Source organism: Balaenoptera acutorostrata, chromosome 1 (assembly GCF_949987535.1).
Source record: "Balaenoptera acutorostrata chromosome 1, mBalAcu1.1, whole genome shotgun sequence".
Taxonomy (NCBI): Eukaryota; Metazoa; Chordata; class Mammalia; order Artiodactyla; family Balaenopteridae; genus Balaenoptera; species Balaenoptera acutorostrata.
Genome location: NC_080064.1, coordinates 112,784,793 through 112,801,986, shown reverse-complemented (window position 1 = coordinate 112,801,986; position 17,194 = coordinate 112,784,793). Strand labels below are relative to the sequence as shown.

The window sequence follows — 17,194 nt, the reverse complement described above, 5'->3', positions numbered from 1 at the left end:
CTGCGCTCCACTTTTGTCTCCTGGGTCTAGGTGTCAACATTGCATACTTGAACACTGGTATTGGAGGACACAAAGCCCCCAGTCTGGCAGACCGACAGCGGGAATACCTTTTAGACATGATCCCTCCTCGGTCTATATCGCAGTCCATCAGTGGACAGAAATAACGCCTGTTCCACTTGTACTGCCCCAACCTTGTATCCTTTACTCCTCTCCTCTCCCGTTGCCCCCAACTTCCGTCGCATGCAGTGCCTGTACTGGTGCCTACCATACACGGAAAACAAAACAGAAAAACAGAAGACAAACAGTAGACATCAACAAGAAAACACACGCCCTGCCCCGCCACCTCCCCTGTATTTCACACTGCTGCGATCTGTTCTTCTGCCACTTTCTCTCTTCAGTTTTCTATAACAGTGAGGTGGATCTTTGCCTCTGATAGAGGTCAGAATGAGGTCCTGGGGAGAAATCCAAGCCCTCTGACGTGTGTTTCTAAAGTTTGTTTTTATGCTTTAATTATTATTATCATTTTTAATGATGTTGTGTGTCCTCCCTTTGTTCAGTGGACGGTTAAACCTTTTTATTTTCCCCCCAATATGTTTTTTTTCCTCTTTCTTTCGTCTTTTTTTTTTTTTTTGGTAAACACAAATGACATTCAGTTAAGTGATAGGAGCATTGCAGTAGGGTCCCCAACTGCCAGGTAGGACATGACTGGGAGTGTTAGGGGCAGAAGTTTTTAATGCACTTAACCCCAGGGTCAGGGGTAGGTGGTGGCATCAAACAAGGAGGAATAGCACACCCGCTGTGGGGTGTCTCTGAGCTGCACAGTTCTGGAGGCAGTGTTGAGTATTGAAGTTGGGCTCTAAGAATGAGGGGAAAGAGCCTGGAAGGAGAAGCTTTAAAACTTAACCACCCTAGAATTGACCCATAAAGAAGGGGGAGAAAGGGGCGTGACAATGAGCATAATGTTGAGCCAAGGAGGACTGAGACCAGGTCCTGGCCTTTTGGATGCTGGGGGAATGAGATTGGTCTCCTGACCCCAGTGGAGACACAGAAGTCTATTCCAGGCCAACTAGCCCCAAATTATTTCATCTTATTTTCTTTGTAAAATTCTCCCCCATCCCCATCTCTTTCTTTTCTTTTCTTTTTTTAAATCCTAATCTGCCCTTGGTAACCACAGCCCCATCTGTAATATAGAGGAGTGGCTATTCCTAGCCTGACTTTGCTGGGTGTCCTGGACGTTGGATGGACATGAGTGAGTGAAATGTCAAAGGGAGGAAATAGAGGAAGAAAGAAAGAGTGGTTTCCCTCCCAACAGTTGCGACTCTCCCATTTGTCTCTTTACCCTCTGAGCGCCGGGAGATGAGGGTGAGGGCACCTAACAGATTGGAGCCCTGCCCTGACCCTGCTGCACTAACTGCAGAGCCAGCCGCTCAAAGCCAGACAATTCATGTCAAAACCAATCCTGGACTTGTGCTATACAAGTAGTTGTTGTCTTTTTTCTCCCCCAGAATTCTATAAATTTTGCTTTTTTGTTTGTTTTTATTTTTTTCTTAAGTGCTACTAATGTAGAGAATGAATTGAATTGTGCAATGTTGCTGTTCTGGGGATTGGGGAGATTAGCATCCCATTTGCCCATACTGTGGGGGAAGGGGGAGAGGACCAGGCTGTTTTTGAGGTAAGGGAAGCCCCTTAAAGGTAGAGGTTTCTGCTCTCCTCATAGTGTATGCCCACCTGTCTCTCCAGCCGTAGAAGCTGCCAGAGTTCAAGGAGGGGATACTCTCAGCAAAGAGGTATGAAGAGAGGAGTTTAACATTTTACCCTTGAAAGCCACCTGGGGAAGTTCCCCCACTTTTATTTTTAAAATTAAATAATTTTTTAAAGTAAGATGGCACTTTTAAAATTAACACACACACAAACTGCACATCCTCCCCATAAAGTTTGGGGAGGGGATGGGAGAAGGAGCTGGAATCAGGCTCAGTTCCCCCCACACTGGCCTCTACTCCCCATACTCCAGAGCCACTGTGGGTGATTATACTGGCCCTACGGGCCTTCCTGGCTTTTTTTCTTTCCTCCCTTCCCCCAAATTCATTGAGCACTTAATAAAGGAGCAGAGATGCAGCCTGTGTCTGGGCTCCCCCAGTGGTGAAATGATCTGGAAGCTAGACGCTAGTAACAGGTAGTGATGGGGTCGTTTCGAGTATTTTTCTGGGGAATGTGGAACCCCTGACTGTAAGTGGTGGGAGAGGGAGGGGGGTTAGTGGAACTGGGTCTGGGATTATTTTAAAATTATATATATATATATAAAGATATATTCTTACATCTCTCCTTTGCCCTCTGTGCTTTGAAAGCACTGGATAAATCGTTTGGTTTTGCTTTTCCCTCTTCCACGAAATTGGAAGCTTTTTAAAAAATACTTTCCCTGCAAGTCATCTTGCCTTGTGGCATGTCTGTCTAGCTTCTCCCCCCCCGCACCCCCCATGATGAAGTGCCATTTCTGTTATGTCTCCCCTCCCCCAGCTCAGAGGTGCTCAGAGGTACAAGGTACCCAAGTTTGTCAATTGAGATTAAAAGTAAGGAACAGAGAATGTGCAATACCGTCTGGCTGGGGGGTGTCCCTGCCCTGAGCTGAGTCCCTTCCCTGGGAGCCAGGCCACCTTTGAATGGGGTTTGGAAGTAATATGTGTCGAGAATGGGGGATGATGGGGAAGGAAAGCCTGTAGTCGAGTGCCTGCCAAGGTGCTGAGGCGATAGGGGAGAGGATGGAGTCTTCCCTGTTTTTATCCCCTCAGGGTCAGTTACACAGAGGCTGCTTGTTGACTAGTATAGCTCCGTGACCCTTTGCTCAATCGCTGAGGTTTGATTTCTTACCCTCTCTTCTCCCCATTTTCATACCCTTCCCAGGGATTAGTGACAGGGGTGAGGTTCCCCTAATCATGGTAAAGTATTAGCCTTCCACCTCCTCCCTTTCCTCCCTCTCCCCCGTCCTTCTGTTTTCCTCATTTCTCTACTTTTTCATCACTGATTGCCTTGTGTCCCTCCAAGTCTGTTGTTGCTGTCCATCCCCAGGCCTTGGGCCCCATAGACACTAAACCTCATGCCCTAAAGATAGGAGGAAAGACCCTCTGTTCAGAGTTATTTTACCCCTGGAGCATTGACGCTCAGGGTGATACTAGAGTGAGGATCCCACCAGTTTTGCCTGGCTTCCTCCATCCCCAGAGGCTTTAAAAGTAGTAGTAGTTTATGGACAGTGGCTTACTCTCTAGAAGCCTGATATGGGTGGATAAGCAGTAAGGCTTGGGTAAAACTGAGGGACAGAGGTCCTTATTTGTCTTTTTTTTTTTTGTCATTTGACCACAGCATCTGGACTTCTTTCATCCCTGGAATAAGTACTTTTTCCACATTTTTTGGATGTATGTATGGTAGACAATTTTTTTTTTAAGACACAGAGATAAATGTTTTCCTGCTTTGGTTACCTTTCCTTTCCCCTTTAAAAGGAATTAGCTATAGAACTGCTTTGTAAAGATGCTTCTTGATATTTTACTTTTGTTCCTTTTCCCCAACCATTCCCTTTTCTCCCCACTTCTCCAGAAGGCATAACCTTCTCTCCACACCCCACACCCCAGTCCTAGGCTCCCTTCCCCTCCAACAAGACCTTCATTAGCTTATGATATTTGCTGCCGAGATGTTATAACAAGGACTCATTCGTGTATATAAGCTATTTCTTGATCCATTTAAAAGGAATTGTACATTGTGTAGAAAAAAAAAAAAACTGAAAAAGAGAAAAAAAAAGCCCTAGCCATGGATATTGTGAAACTGTGTTATGTCATTTTGTAATGTGCCCGTTTGTGTATGATCCGTGCAAAAGGGTTTCTGGGGAAGGGGAGGGGGTAGGGAGGCAGGGCTGTGGAGGGTGGGTAGGGGAGTGGGCCGGGCCCAGCACACTGAGACTGGCAGCTGCTCCAACCCCATCCCTCCTTAGAGATGCCACCTCCCCCACCACCCACCCCTAATTTGTGCCTTGCCTCCCCACCCTGGAGTAGTCCCTCCGGGTCACCAGCACTGCCTTGGCAGAGCCCACTCCCTACCCTAACCTGCCCACCCTCCCTACCCCCCAGCATTAGGTTGATACTGTGGGGAAGTGCTGGGGGTTGGGAGGTAGCCGAGGAATGGGGCAGTTCCCGGGGGCATTGAAACCAAGTATTATTATGAATTGTAATTGTATTTGCACTGTTTTTTTTTCCTCTGATTGCATCAGCATATATACAATATACCTATATAACAAAATTCAGTGTCAAGCTTTCTTATGCAAGGGATTTCCTCCAACCCCAAAAAAGAACCTAGTTTCATGGGCCTTTGAGGGTGGATTGTCATGGGATGATAGAAATGATTTTAACAAGTCATCCTAAGCAAGTCTCCCCTAGGGAGAGCCATATCCATCATTGTAAATTGGGGTGAGGCTGGGTTACTGCAAAAGCTAAGGCTCTTAGTCCGGACTGTGGAGAGTAAAGAGAACCACAACACAAAGGGAGGTGGGTGGTGGCACAGTCTGGAGACCTGGGGTTTAGTCCCAAGCTTTCCTACTAACTTGCTATGTGACCTTTGGTAGAGTTAATTTTCTGGGTCAGTTTTCTTATTTGTGAACTGATGGCAGACAGGGGGAGAGCATCTGGCCACCAAGTTTAAAAATGCTTCCTTCCCCACCTACAAAACTTGAGGTGAGGAAAGTGTTGGGCTGAAAACCCATGGAGGAAACCAAAGTTACTAGTGTTGAAGTGGGTAAATGTGTGACAGTGCCCTTGGAGAGCTGTCAGGCCCCTGCTGTTCCTTTTGGTTTAGGAAAGGCAGCAGAGTGATGTTTAGGACATCAGTTAAACCTGTGACATCTTTGCCCTCATGTCTCTAGTCATCCAAGGGCAGGGACCAGGCCCCAAGCCCCACCTCACAAGCAGCTGCCCTCAAGGGTGGTTGACCATTGAATACCCCAGGTTGGTGGTCACTCACACCCTTAGTGAGCTACAGGATGCAGAACTTTACTCACTTCTTGGTAGGAGAGCTCAGATATAGTCTACATCTTGTCTCCTTCTCTCAGATCTCATCTGAACCCCCTAAAGGCAGCTGTCTCAACAGCTGTCTCCTTCAGGGGCCCAATTTCCCCACAGCCTGGGCTGAGTACTCCCACACTCTAGGTCTTGGCTGGTAAAGCCTGGAGAGGGTATAGCATGGTGGGTGAAGCCCTGGTGAAGGTGGAAGGATAGATTGGTGGTGGGGTGGGGAGCAGGGAGGTGGGATGGGGAATGGCCTTCTCTGAATGGGGTGGGTGGGAGGGGAACAAGACCCTTTTGCACAACTCTTTAAGTTTCCTTTTTTAAAAAAAAAAACAAAAAACAAAAAACAAACTCTAATTTTCTGCATTGTGTTTGGGAATTAAAATGAAAAAACTAAGACCAATAGAAACTGGTTTTCAAAAAGGCAAATACACTCCCATCTGTTTCAGATGCTGCTGAGCATTTCAGCAGTGACAGATTCAAATAATAAGCTAATTTTTGGAGAAAGGATTAAAAGAAAAAAAAACTTTGTAATATTTATCACTTGCAAGCTATGTTTAATAAAGAAAGGAATGGTTTCTAAACTTTCCTGTGGCTTGTGCTTTAGTCATGGGGGGCGTGGGGGGGGGGCAGTTTGGTGGGAGAATTTTAGGGGCGATCTGGAGATTAGCTATGACTTATACTCCCTCCAGTCAATGGGGTACCTTTAGTTTGTGCCTTTTCTTCAATTGTGTTGATTATTTAAAGCCCCTACTTACCTCTGTATTCTTCTTCCCCTCACCTTTATGTAGATCCAGTGTTCTGGAAGCCACTGATCCCACTTTAGTTACCTGATGACTTAAGGTCTAAAGGTATCCGTAAGGAGGCTGCATTTATCCCAGAGGCTGGACCTCCATCCTGTCCTAAGGAGAGGTGTACCCTAGCTGTCCTTGGCCCTTCTTATCACACTGCTCTAGGGTCCAGTAAAACAGTCCTTTGTAGCATGCTGGTTTCTCCAGGTGGGGACCTTAAAACAGCTCACACTGTTCTTTCCTTAGCAAACTGCAGAATATGTAGTTCCTCAGCCTCAGTGCAACATCCCCTGAAAGATCTGGAACTGCTCTGTCTTACCATGTCATCACCCCCGCTTCCCCAGGTTTTCCTTTCAATCCAGAACGTTAACCAGATCCTAATTTATTTTTTCCATTTTGGTTTATTTCCAACAAAGCTCTTAGACCAGGCCCACCCAGAGGAGAGGATGTTACTTCCTCAGGGACCTGAAGTTTGGGGCTGTTCTTAACCTCTTGGTCCCCTGCCACATTTATTAGTTAAAGCTGCTTATGCCCCTTGTGCAGTTGGGGAGGGGCAGGGCCCAGCCTTGCTGGAGGTCTTGTCACTGGTATGAACATCATCCTACAAGAGCACAGAGGAGACAGTGTTTGGGGTCCCCCTAAGACCTGGGTTTTCCTTCCTCCAAGACCCTACCCCCTTTTTGGCACAATACTGGACAGCCTTGGAGGGCGGCAGATTGAGGGAGAGCCTGGGGTTTGGTTTTAGGTTTGTGGTAGAGCTGGACGAGGAGGGACAAGGGGGCCAGGAGGGCCATAGGTCAGAGGGAGGAGTGGGAAAGAGGTGCTCTTTGGACACCTAGAATTGAGGGGAATAGATGTGTGGGGTGCCCCACAGCGTCTGTGCTCATTCTACAAGGGATTCAAGGCCAACAGAACCTCAACGCAAACTAGTATCTCCTTTCAAAAATAGAAAAATGAGGAGGCATGCCTCCCGAAAAGGGGTGAATGCTTTGGATCTGGAAAGGGGGAGATGGGCATTTGGTTGCTCAGAGAAGCAGCGTGTGTGAGCTTAGATGTTCAGAACTCTTCTGTTGTTGGGACACGGGGGCAAGGAACTTGGCAGCCCCTTTGCCCACCTGCCTATTTAGACCAGCAGGAATGCAGGTTGCCTGTCCCTGGTCAGACTCCATCTTAGGCATGAGGAGACAAACAGATTTCAGACTGGGGGTTTGGGTTGGAAGATGGAGTTGCTGACAGAGCCCCTTGCCCTGAGTCCCCTCTTGGGGGGGGCTTTAAAGCTATATATCTTTGGGTAGTTCATTTTTGGATCAAGAGGATATATTCGATGGTGTTATGAGGGAGGACTAATGGGTTGGAGAGAACTCCCACCTGAGCATGGTTTAGTTTGAGTTATTTGGTGTGTTGGGGAAGACACAGATTTCCCCATTTCTTAAGGAGAAGGGAGAAACAGAAATCACAACCTCTTCTCCCACCCTATGGTCAGACCTGACCCTCCCCGGAGAGGGGCTTAGGGACCTTTGGTTCTTTCTTGACTCCGGGGTGGCAGGGAAAGGTGACATAGATTCTTTGGTGGGGCCGGAGTTAGTGGCATCTGGGAGGGAGCCAACTTGGAGGGCCCTAGGGTAAGGGCGGCTGCTCCACGGTCACCTGAGAGGGAAGGCGGTGATCAGGCTTCGGCCCCAGAGCCTCAAAGCACACTACTTTCTCCTTCCCAGTCCCCCTCACCTGAATGCCCCTCACCTGGGTGATGAGTTCAGTCTTCTCCCCCGGCTTCCCTCCACTCGGAGCCTGGCCTCTGCAGCCCCCAGCTCTGTCTGAGGCAGTCTGAGGCACTGCCCAGCACTCCTGGGACCCCTGTTTCAGAAGAGGCTGCCCGGATAGGGAGGATCAGCACCCTGACCTGTCTGGGGCTTCTCTCTGGCTTAGCATCCATCAGCCCCAGCCTTTCATCCTTTTCCATACTCCACAGCGGGAGACGCTGGGCCCCTTCCTTGTGCACAGGATGGCAGGGATCTGGCTCTGGCCCACTTCTGCCACCTGTTCTCTGCCTCGGGAGCCCCAGTGGCTCTTTGCCCTGCTTCCTGCAGCCCACCAGGCCTCCTCTCACTCCTGATACCACACAGCTGTGAGAAGAACTGGCCCTCCCTTTCTGCCTCAGTGTCCTCATTTGTAAGACAGATTAGCCATGGATTAAAAAGCCCTTTCTTGCTCTTTGGGCCTGTGCCACCATAGTGCAGACTGTCTTCCTAGCAGTTTTCCACATATAGCCATCCTGGCCCTTACCTGTGTCTCCAGCCCAGCAGGAGACAAAGGAGGCAAACGATGAGGGCAGCCAGGCCCACGTGGATGCCCACCACAACCCCAGGCAGCGAGCTGTTCTCATCCCGGCTGCAGGAGCACCCAGCCTTGGACTCTGTGGACACAGTGCCATCTGTCAGAGGACCAGGATGGAGGCAAAGCTCAGGCCCCGCCTCCTCCCTGAAGACTGACAGCCGTAGGTCCTATGGGAAGAGCCTGCTCTGACCCCGGGCCTGCTACCCTCACCAGGGGCGGCTAGGGGCACATCACGCAGAGACAACACGGGCACTGCTGTTACCATCCCCGTTGCCACTGAATGCCTGGAGCTTGATCTAATAGAGGGCGGCTGGCTCTGCAAGAAGCAGGAGATTGTGAAGGGAACAGGCCTGGCTGGGCCAGGAAGCTCAGTGCCTGGGGCAAGACCACACTCAGGAGGGGGCACAAGAAGGTTCAGGGCCTCACGCAGATCTGTGTAGAGGAAGGAACTGACAGTGCTAGCCAAGAGCAGGGGCCCCTCAAAATGGGCAGCGGGCAGCTTGCAGTGAAAGACTTTGAAGCCCTGGATGGGCCCCAGCTGGGATGGCAGCTCCCAGGAGGCCTGAACAGAGGTGGCGTTGAGCACTTTGGTGGAGAAGCCAAGGGCAGCAGGGGCTGCAGAGAAATGAGATGAGCTGGTTGGCAGCCCTGTCCACCTGAGGCCAGGGGCTCTACAAGGCTGGAGAGGGTGTCACTCACTGCTGCCCATGGTGGAAGCGTGGATGGAGGCAGGGTCCTGGCTGGCACCCTCTGCTGAGTAGGCCCGAAAGTGGATAGAATAGACCGTGTCAGGCTCCAGACTGGAGAAGACATGCTCAAAGGTGCCTTTGCCCACGGCCTCTTGGAGCTCCGGGCCAGTTGGCTCTGAGAAGCAGAGCAGCTTGGCAACCAGCATCCCTCTCCCTCACTACAAACATCCCCCACCCCCACAAAGTGGGCACAAAGCCTCAGCTAGGTCTCCAAGGAGAGCAGGGAAGGGGGCTGCAGAAGTCAGAGCCAGGATGAGAAAGGGGCTGACGAGCAGAAGGAAGTACCAGAGGACCACAGGTCCAGAGGCCCGGCCAGTGTCCAGACAGGCCTGGGGGTCACTAAGAGTGAGAGAAACTTGCCCAGGGACACCCCCAGTCAGGGGAGAAGTGGGCTGGGGTCAGGGACTCCCATCCACCCACCCACACCCACCTCCAACGGGCCGGAGGTGCAGCACATAGCCAGTGACGTCCCCATTGGAGGGCGGTGGTTCCCAGGACACTAGAATGGCAGAGGTGGAGAGAGCCGTTGCCTGCAGACACCTGGGGGCAGGGGGTGGCTCTGGGTCCCCTGTCACAGCCAGGCGGGCACTGGCCTGGTTGGAGCTCGCGCTGTCCTCTGCCACGCATCGGTAGATGGCCTCGTCCTCCGCTGAGATCCCCACCAGCATCAGTGTGCTAAGGGAAAAACAGACGTAGCCACTGGGGGTTCCTTCCCGCCAAGTCCCCTGCCCTGGTTGGGTGGTGAGACCCACAGACCTGCCCAGAAGCAGAAGGACACACCACCTGTGTGTGGGCATTGCTTGTATGAAGCAGGCAGGGCAGAGCCTCCCGTGGGTGGAGGTGGATGCAGGGGGTTTGTGTGGGTGGTAGAGAGTGTTGTGAGGAGGTGGGGCTGGATGCCTGGGGCAGGTGAGGATACATCGGCAGTCAGGCAGGGTGGAGGGGGCGGGACAGGGGTATCTCAGCTACCTGTTGTGGGTTAGCCGAATGTTATCCCCAGGACTCAGCCCCTTCCCATTCCTCAACCAGGCCAGCCAGGGCTCAGGGACGCCCTGGGCCACGCAGGTGAGGACGGCGCTGCTGCCTGGAGGCCTGGACAAGGATTGTGGCCACTGGACAAACTCAGGCGGAGCTGGGCAGGCAATGGCAGGTGGAGGGCGCCATGAGGCCCGGCCTCTCACCTTCCTCCTGCCCCTGCCCCTCTCCCCATTCAGGTTCCCATGGGGGGATGGGACGCCCCAGGACCCTCCCTGGCCGGCCCTCGGGGCTTACCCTGCACGAGCAGGACGCCCTGTGCTGTGCGTCGGACCCGGGTTCCCAGCCGATTGGCCGCACAGACGTAGATGCCCGAGTGCTGGACCGACACATTGGAGATCATGAGGTTCCCGGTGCCCAGGACTTGGATGCCCTCTACGCCGATGGAGCGGCCATCTACAGGGAGACGAGGGGTCAGAGCTGCGGAAGTGCCAAGTGCTGGGGGCTCCAGGAGGCGGGGTGGGACGGGGCGGCTTCACACCCAGGTGGCTCCAGGAGACCAGTGGCTGTGGGTGGCCTGTGGCGATGCATTCCAGCACTGCCGTTTGGTGCACTGTGAGCGTCAGGTTCTGAGGCCCAGACAGAATCTCGGGCTCCTGCAGCAGCCGTGGGGATCCCACTGTGAGGTGGAAATAGCAAATCGAAGGATCAGGCAGCAGCACTCTCCCCCTGCGCCCAGGACACACTTCTGCTCCCGGAGGACCCTTCTAGTCCTCAGGTGACCAGACCCCAGAGCGGCTGCTATTTTACTCCTGGTTTACAGATAAAGAAAATTACGTGCCCAGGGTCCTATGGCAGTAAGTACAGGTATACCTCGTTTTATTGCGCTTCACAGATAGTGCGTTTTTTTGGTTGGTTTTACAAATTGAAGGTTTGTGGCAATCCTGCATTATCAGATGATGGTTAGCAATTTCAGCAATCAACTATTTTTTAAATGAGGTATGTACATTGTTTATTTAGACTGCTATTTAATAGGATACAGTATAGTGTAAACATGATTATTATATGAACTGGGAAACCAAAAAATTCATGTGACTCACTTTATTGTGATATTCGCTGTGGTCTGGCACGGAACCTGCAATACTTCCGAGGTCTGCCTGTATCAGGGCTAAGCAGCTCTGGTGTACTAAGCAGGCCCCAAGTTAAACTGGAGGGGCGGAAAGAGGAGAGGGTGTAAGCATGCCCCGCTACAGGGTGCCCCTGGAGGGCCTGCAGCAGTGTCAGAACATGAACTGGCCAGGTAGAGGGGTACCCTGGGGGGATACCCAGGGGCCTAGTCCCCTTCCCTAAGTCACCCACAAAACTGGCAGGAGACCCTTCCCTCAGAAAGAAAGCCAGGCCCCCCTGAGAAGTCAGCAGGTCTCAACTGCTCAGAAGGGATGCAAATGTTTTTTGAAATACACTGCTCTTTGGGTCTTCATTTTATGCCACCCTCTCCCATTTTATTAGGTTATTCAACCAATCATCACTGGGGGACTGCTGTATGCCAGGCGCTATTCCCACACTGGGAACAAATAGCTGTGAACAACAGGGGAAACAGGCCTTTGTTTTCCTTTATCCAGTCACCCCCATTCTTGTTTTACCACTTTGTATTTTATGAGACTTTGCAACATATCTTTAACCTTTTCATAAATGTCCCTTATTAAGAACTCCTCTGGGGACTTCCCTGGTGGCGCTGTGGTTAAGACTCTGCACTCCCAATGCCGGGGGCCCGGGTTCGATCCCTGGTCAGGGAACTAGATCCCACATGCATGCCGCAACCAAGAGTTCGCATGCCACAACTAAAGGAGCCCACGAGCCGCACATGAGCCCGCCTGCTGCAACTAAGACCTGGCGCAACCAAATAAATAAATAAATAAGTAAATATAAAAAAAGAAGAACTCCTCGGGAATTCCCTGGTGGTCCAATGGTTGGGACTCTGTGCTTCCACTGCAGGGGGCCTGGATTTGGTCCCTGGTTGGGGAACTAGGATCCCACAAGCCGCACGGAAAAAAACAAAAAACATAAAACTTCTCACACAAAATTTTGTCTCTAAAATGAAAGTTTCTCAAGTACTGGTGTAAAGTCTTCTTCCACATCTTCAAATCTGCCTCAAGGCCTAGAATAGTATTTCACCCATTCTCCGTTCATTCATCCATTCATCCCACCATCATATACTGAGGGTCTACTTTGTACCAGGCACTCCTCAGTTTGCCTTCCACGAGCTCTAGTCCAGGCTGTGGACTGTCTTGGAATGTCCTGGCCTTGGCCAAGGAGGCCATGTTCCACCTGGTCAGACCATTCAGTGAGGTAGAGCTGGCCCATGTAATGACACTTCACACATCCCTGGCTGAACCTCTCCGCGTGCCAGGCATTAGACTGTGAGCCCCAAATGCATTGTCCCCTTTAATCCTCACTACAAGCCTGTGAGGGCAGTGCTTTTTATTTCTCCAAGTTTACAGATGAGAAAAGCAAGTGTCAGAGAGGTTAAGTAGCTTGTTCAACATCAGAGGGACCGGCAGAGGCGGAACACAAACCTGGATCTTGGAAGCACTGGACAGCTGACAGCATACCCCTCTTGCCGCTGTGAGCTCCTTGAAAGCCAGGGAAATTCTGTGTCCCTGGTGCCTGCCCAGGGTAAGGCCTGCCCCAGGGAAGTGTTTTAGGAGTGAATGGCTGGGGCTTCGGTACCCAGCTCCTGTCCCTGGGGAAGAGTCTACACTGACCCCAGCTCCTTTCCTGATATTTAGGCAACCCATGAACCCTCAGTTACTGGTTGATCTTCTGCGCCCAAAAGGCACCTGCTTCTTCTCAGCTGCCTGAAGCTCTCTTGGACATTCATTTCCCCGCCTCTACATGCAGCAGGATGGAGGAACCGTGCCTGCCCGTAGCCCGGCATTTGGCCAGGAGTACTGATCATCATGGAAGCCTGGCATCCCGCCCTGCCCTCCTGCCCCGGATGCTTGATGGGAACAGGAAGTGGGAAGCCAGAAGAACTTCACCCAGGCTTCCCTCTGCTCTCAGGGAGGAGCCCCTGATCCCCACCCTTTGCTTTCAGTTTCTAAGTCAGCTCCAGATCAGAGACACAACAGATCCCCCTCTTCCCCTTTCAGTCTTCAGTTTAAAAACTAAGCACCCTTTGGTGAAATTTTGCCTTGATGCTTGCCCAAGGTTCACTGGTTATCTATACTATGGGGCCCCCTAGTGGATGATTCACGCACACCTTCCCTTCACATCCCCGGTGGCATCTCGGCTTCAGGCTGTGGCGTCAGTGTTACCTCAGTTTCCTGTTAGGTGCCAACTCTTCAGGGGCTCTGCTGTGACCCTCACTTTGGGCACAAAACTCTCCCACCCCCACATGGCCTGCATCTGGGGTCGTTCTGGGTGTTTCATCTCAGGTACAAAGCTATTTTCATCCTCACCCCAAGGAGGAAACGTGCAAATGTGCACACACACACGCATATGTACATCTAAGCACACCACTCACAAACACAAGCGCACGCAGCCATTCACTCCCAGCCGAGACACAGGAGCCCACACTCAACCCATAAAGGGCTCCCACTGCTCTCTGGATCAAGTCCAAACTCCTTTTCATGATGGGCCTCACCTACCTGTCCTACATCAATTTTTTGTTACCCTGAATTCTGCCCATTCTGTGGTCCAGCAACATGGAACTGTCTGCATGAACTGTGCTATTCTCACCCTTGTGCTTTTTCACAAAGCAATGCCAGGAATGCCACCCTCTCCACCTTCCTGACCTTGGACTGCCTCTCTCCGCTCACCCTTCAACAGCCAGCTTGGTATAGCTTTCTCTTGAGGCCCTGAGCAGCCCTTGCCCACAGCCCAAGGCTGGGTTAGAGGCCCCTGCCCTGGGTTCCCACAGCACCTCCCTCTCTACTCAGTTGGCAGCTCTGGGAAGCCAGTGATGGACCGAGCCCGTTCCGCCTGCTTACTGCTATATTCCCACACCCGGCAGAGTCCTCATACACAGCCGGCGCTCAAGAGTATTTGTGCCACATACAACCAAATCAGCCACACCCACTCCCAGTGGTGCCAGCTCCCACACCCTCCTCTCTGCCCAGTGCCCACTCTGATTCCCCTGGTCCTTGCTTACCCTTCAGGGTCAGCCAGGCATCCTGGCTGTGGCGGGTATTGGCCACATTGTGTGCCACGCAGCGGTAGGTGCCCACGTCAGCCCGGCTCACGCTGGTGATATGGAGGATGCCACGAGGCAGCAGTGTCACCCTGAGGATGCAGGAGTCGGGGGTCCGTGGCTGTGCAGTGGCCCATAGCCTGCCACTCCGCCACTTCTGGCTGCTGCTCACCGGTGGCTGGCAGTACTCAAGGTCGTGCCGTTGTGCTCCCAGGAAACGGAAGGCTCCGGCACTCCCCGGATCAGGCACTGGAAGCGGGCGACTCCACCCGGCTCAACCTCGACGGACTCTGGATGTTGATGGAAGCGCGACAGACCTAGGGCACGGGGACCACCTGAGCATAGGGAGCTGGCCCCCGGCTCTGCAGCCAGCAGCTCTGTCCCAGAGCCCCAGCTCCCCTTCTGTGCCCACGGCTGCCACTCCCTGCTGACCGCCTCGCTTGCACCCCTGCAGTCTCACGTCTGTGATTTCTTTGGGCCATAAGCACTTTGCCTTCCTCTATAACATTTAAAATTCTGTTTTACATTTGCACTGGTATCAAGACAAATATAATCCAGCACTATAAAATAACAACGCATTATTATATATTATTATATTCATTTTTTCTTCTGGTGCCCCAGGCACTGTGCATACTGCGTCTAACGTCCAAGTTGGCACTACCCAGGCCCACCCTGGGCAATTCTGTGCCCCGCGGGTGCCGTCTGTGGGTACCCCTGCGCATTCTCGCCCCCCCTGCCCGCACAGGAGCAGCCCAGTCACTTACTTGCCAGCTGCACCCGGGCCCGCCGGCTCACCAGGCGCCCAAAGCAGTTCTGGGCCACGCAGTGGTACTCGTGGGCGCGGGAGGGGAGGCTCCAGCGGGAGGGCGGGGTGGCCAGATGCAGGGAGCGTCGGGCATCAGGATGGCACTGCTGTCGTTGGCCAGAGCCAGCCCATCCCGCTGCCAGGAAATGGACACAGGCGGCTCACCCTCCACCCGGCATGGCAGCACCAGTGGGCGCTCCCACGTGGCCACCACGTCCCCCGGCTCCCGCAGGAAGGCCAGCTCAGAGCCTGCAGCGCAACCTGCGGGGACAGCCAGCGAGGCCAGGACGCGGCGGCCTCCTGGCGCCCACCACCTCCCCTCAGTTTTGAGCCCCTCTCGGCCTGGGCGAGGGGTGAGGAGGCAGGACTTTAGTTTGGGGGCACCTTGGGGCAGCAAGGGAGGAGGGGGAGGAGGGCCTTGCAGTCTGAGGAGCAGGGCCGCCATGATCCATGGCCTCTTTCAGCTGGGCCCTGGCAACGGGGAGGGGGCGGCGCGGGCACAACGGCGAGGTCAGGGGCCCAGGCTTGGGCATTGTGCTCCCCGGGGGACAATGAGGTCGTCCCCTCTCTGCCCCGCCAGCCCATCTGCGTGTCTGCCCACAGGGTCAGCTTCCCAGGACTCCTGGCTCTCCCCTCCCACCGCTGCGACCCCCGCCGCTGAATGAGGGAAGGAGCACGCTCACATACTCACTCACAGACACACACGCTTGGATTGCAAAGCCCCACCTCACAGGCCACCCCATAACCCAGACACAGTCTCCATCCCAGACACTCTCGCAGAGGATACAAACACAGGTCACACAGAGATGTCCCTACAGACTCAAAGTCGCAAATACGCAACAGACACCAATGTCCCGGGCCCGGAAATGCACGAGCAGAGCTGCGAACCCACGTGCATAGACCCCGACTACACGCACACGCGTGGATATGGTAACTCAGCCTACGAGGCTGAGCAGGGACCTGCCCAGCGGAGGGCGGAGGCTGACAGCAGCCTTGGAGGGGCCAGAGCCCACAGGCCCAGGGCTCAGGCAGCCTCGGGACCCTCGGGACACCTGCGGGGAGACCTCTTGATCTCTGCCTCTCCAAGACCCTCTGCCCGACAGCCCCTCCTAACTGCACAGTCCCCGCTTTCCTTCCTGGCGAAGCCCCAGGACGGTAGCCAAAGTCTGCTCCCCCAGGCTCTCCCTCTACACAGCTCTTGCCCCCAGGTACATACCTGTCCTCCCTGCTTGCCTACAAGTTTCCAGCGCCTCTGCTCTTATCAGCTCGGCGCCCCGCGCCTCCCTCCCCCATTTTGCCCCCCAACTCTCACACCCCTGTGTCTTCCGCCTTATCCTTCTGTTCACCTGTCCCACCTGGCCTTCACCCACTGCCCCCCACTGCCGTCAGGCTCCTTCCCCCGCACGTCTGGCAGGCCCCGACCCCGTACCCCAGTCTTGGAGCAGCAGCAGCCCTGGCCCCGTGTCTCCACAGGCCTGGCCCCCTCAGCCCCGGCTGCCCCCCAGGCAGCTCTGGCCTTCCGCCTTCAGCCTGGGGGCCCCGGGCTGCGGGCATCCCCCCCACACACTCAGGGGGCACAGTGTTGGGGCTCTGGCCCTGCTGCGGCGAGCCTCGGGTCTGCGGGGGCCGGGCTGGAGGCTGCTGTCCCTGCTCCGTCTCCCCCGGAGCCGGGTCCCTCTCTGCCTTCAGCCTGAGCCCCTCCCCTCCCCCATCCCCACTGCCCCTCCTCTCAGGGCCAGGACCCAGACACTGAGACAACTGGGGCGGGGACAGGGGAGGGCTGGCGGCCGGTGAGAGGAGGGCAAAGCTGGGGGGTCGAGCCCGCCCCTTTCCCAGCCTCTAGAATCTTCTCCCAGCCTTAGACCCACCCCTTGCTCCCTCTCAAACACTGATGAATGAGTGAGGTTCTGGGGGTGGGGAGAGGCATCTGCTCCCCTAAGACCGACTCTGGGGATCCAGGGCCAGAACGGGGAGGCCTGGGGTCTGATTTGGGGGTCCCAGGGAGGGGCGCAGAGCCCCACTCTCCTAGAGGAGTCGCCGTCCCAGGCGCTGAGCCGGGCCCAGCGTGACGGAGCTCATCCCATTAGTTTGGTCACGGCCCCAGCAGCCCCCTCACCATTCACAGTGTCACTTTCCAAAGCTGTTCTCTCTATTCTTGTTGGGACAACGGAGTGGGGCCGTCCGGGCCGGGGAGGCGGCCAGAAGGCAGGAGGTGGGGATCCAGCCTCCACTGCCCAATCCTAAAGAGAAGAAAGGAACCCGGGCCCCTGCCCTCGCCGGGCTGACCATCTAAACATGAGAAAAGT

At 53.9% G+C, this 17,194-nt stretch overlaps 2 protein-coding genes across 3 annotated transcripts in view; one reads left to right on the top strand and one right to left on the bottom strand.

Moving 5' to 3' along the window:
• Nucleotides 1-5,257, top strand: part of GATAD2B (GATA zinc finger domain containing 2B) — an 85,400-nt gene extending 80,143 nt beyond the window's left edge. For both annotated transcript variants that reach the window (XM_057543255.1, XM_057543259.1), the window contains one exon: nucleotides 31-5,257. In XM_057543255.1, coding sequence (XP_057399238.1) covers nucleotides 31-164 — 134 coding nt within the window. In that variant the 3' untranslated portion in view covers nucleotides 165-5,257. The remainder of the gene's footprint in view (nucleotides 1-30) is intronic.
• Nucleotides 5,258-6,176: 919 nt separating this feature from the next.
• LOC103020325 (immunoglobulin superfamily DCC subclass member 3-like) lies at nucleotides 6,177-15,333 on the bottom strand. Its single transcript, XM_057554021.1, has 13 exons — nucleotides 15,273-15,333; nucleotides 14,981-15,149; nucleotides 14,848-14,936; nucleotides 14,256-14,400; nucleotides 14,045-14,175; nucleotides 12,622-12,628; nucleotides 12,120-12,135; nucleotides 10,433-10,547; nucleotides 10,189-10,347; nucleotides 9,886-10,048; nucleotides 9,347-9,591; nucleotides 8,117-8,246; nucleotides 6,177-7,480 (listed from the first exon to the last, which is right to left on the bottom strand). The coding sequence occupies exons 1-13, from the start codon at nucleotides 15,331-15,333 to the stop codon at nucleotides 7,477-7,479; spliced, it is 1,434 nt and encodes a 477-aa protein (XP_057410004.1). The 3' UTR covers nucleotides 6,177-7,476.
• Nucleotides 15,334-17,194: the final 1,861 nt, after the last annotated feature.

Bases quoted from the DNA above. Each gene is read 5' to 3' on its own strand.
- LOC103020325 (XM_057554021.1), bottom strand. From the start codon at position 15,333: ATGGCGGCCCTGCTCCTCAGACTGCAAGGCCCTCCTCCCCCTCCTCCC. The intron at 15,150-15,272 runs GTGCCCCCAAAC...CTGTCCCCGCAG, and splicing joins TCCTCCCTTGCTGCCCCAAG to GTTGCGCTGCAGGCTCTGAG. The intron at 8,247-9,346 runs GTGGGTGTGGGT...CTGTGTCCACAG, and splicing joins GCACCTCCGGCCCGTTGGAG to AGTCCAAGGCTGGGTGCTCC.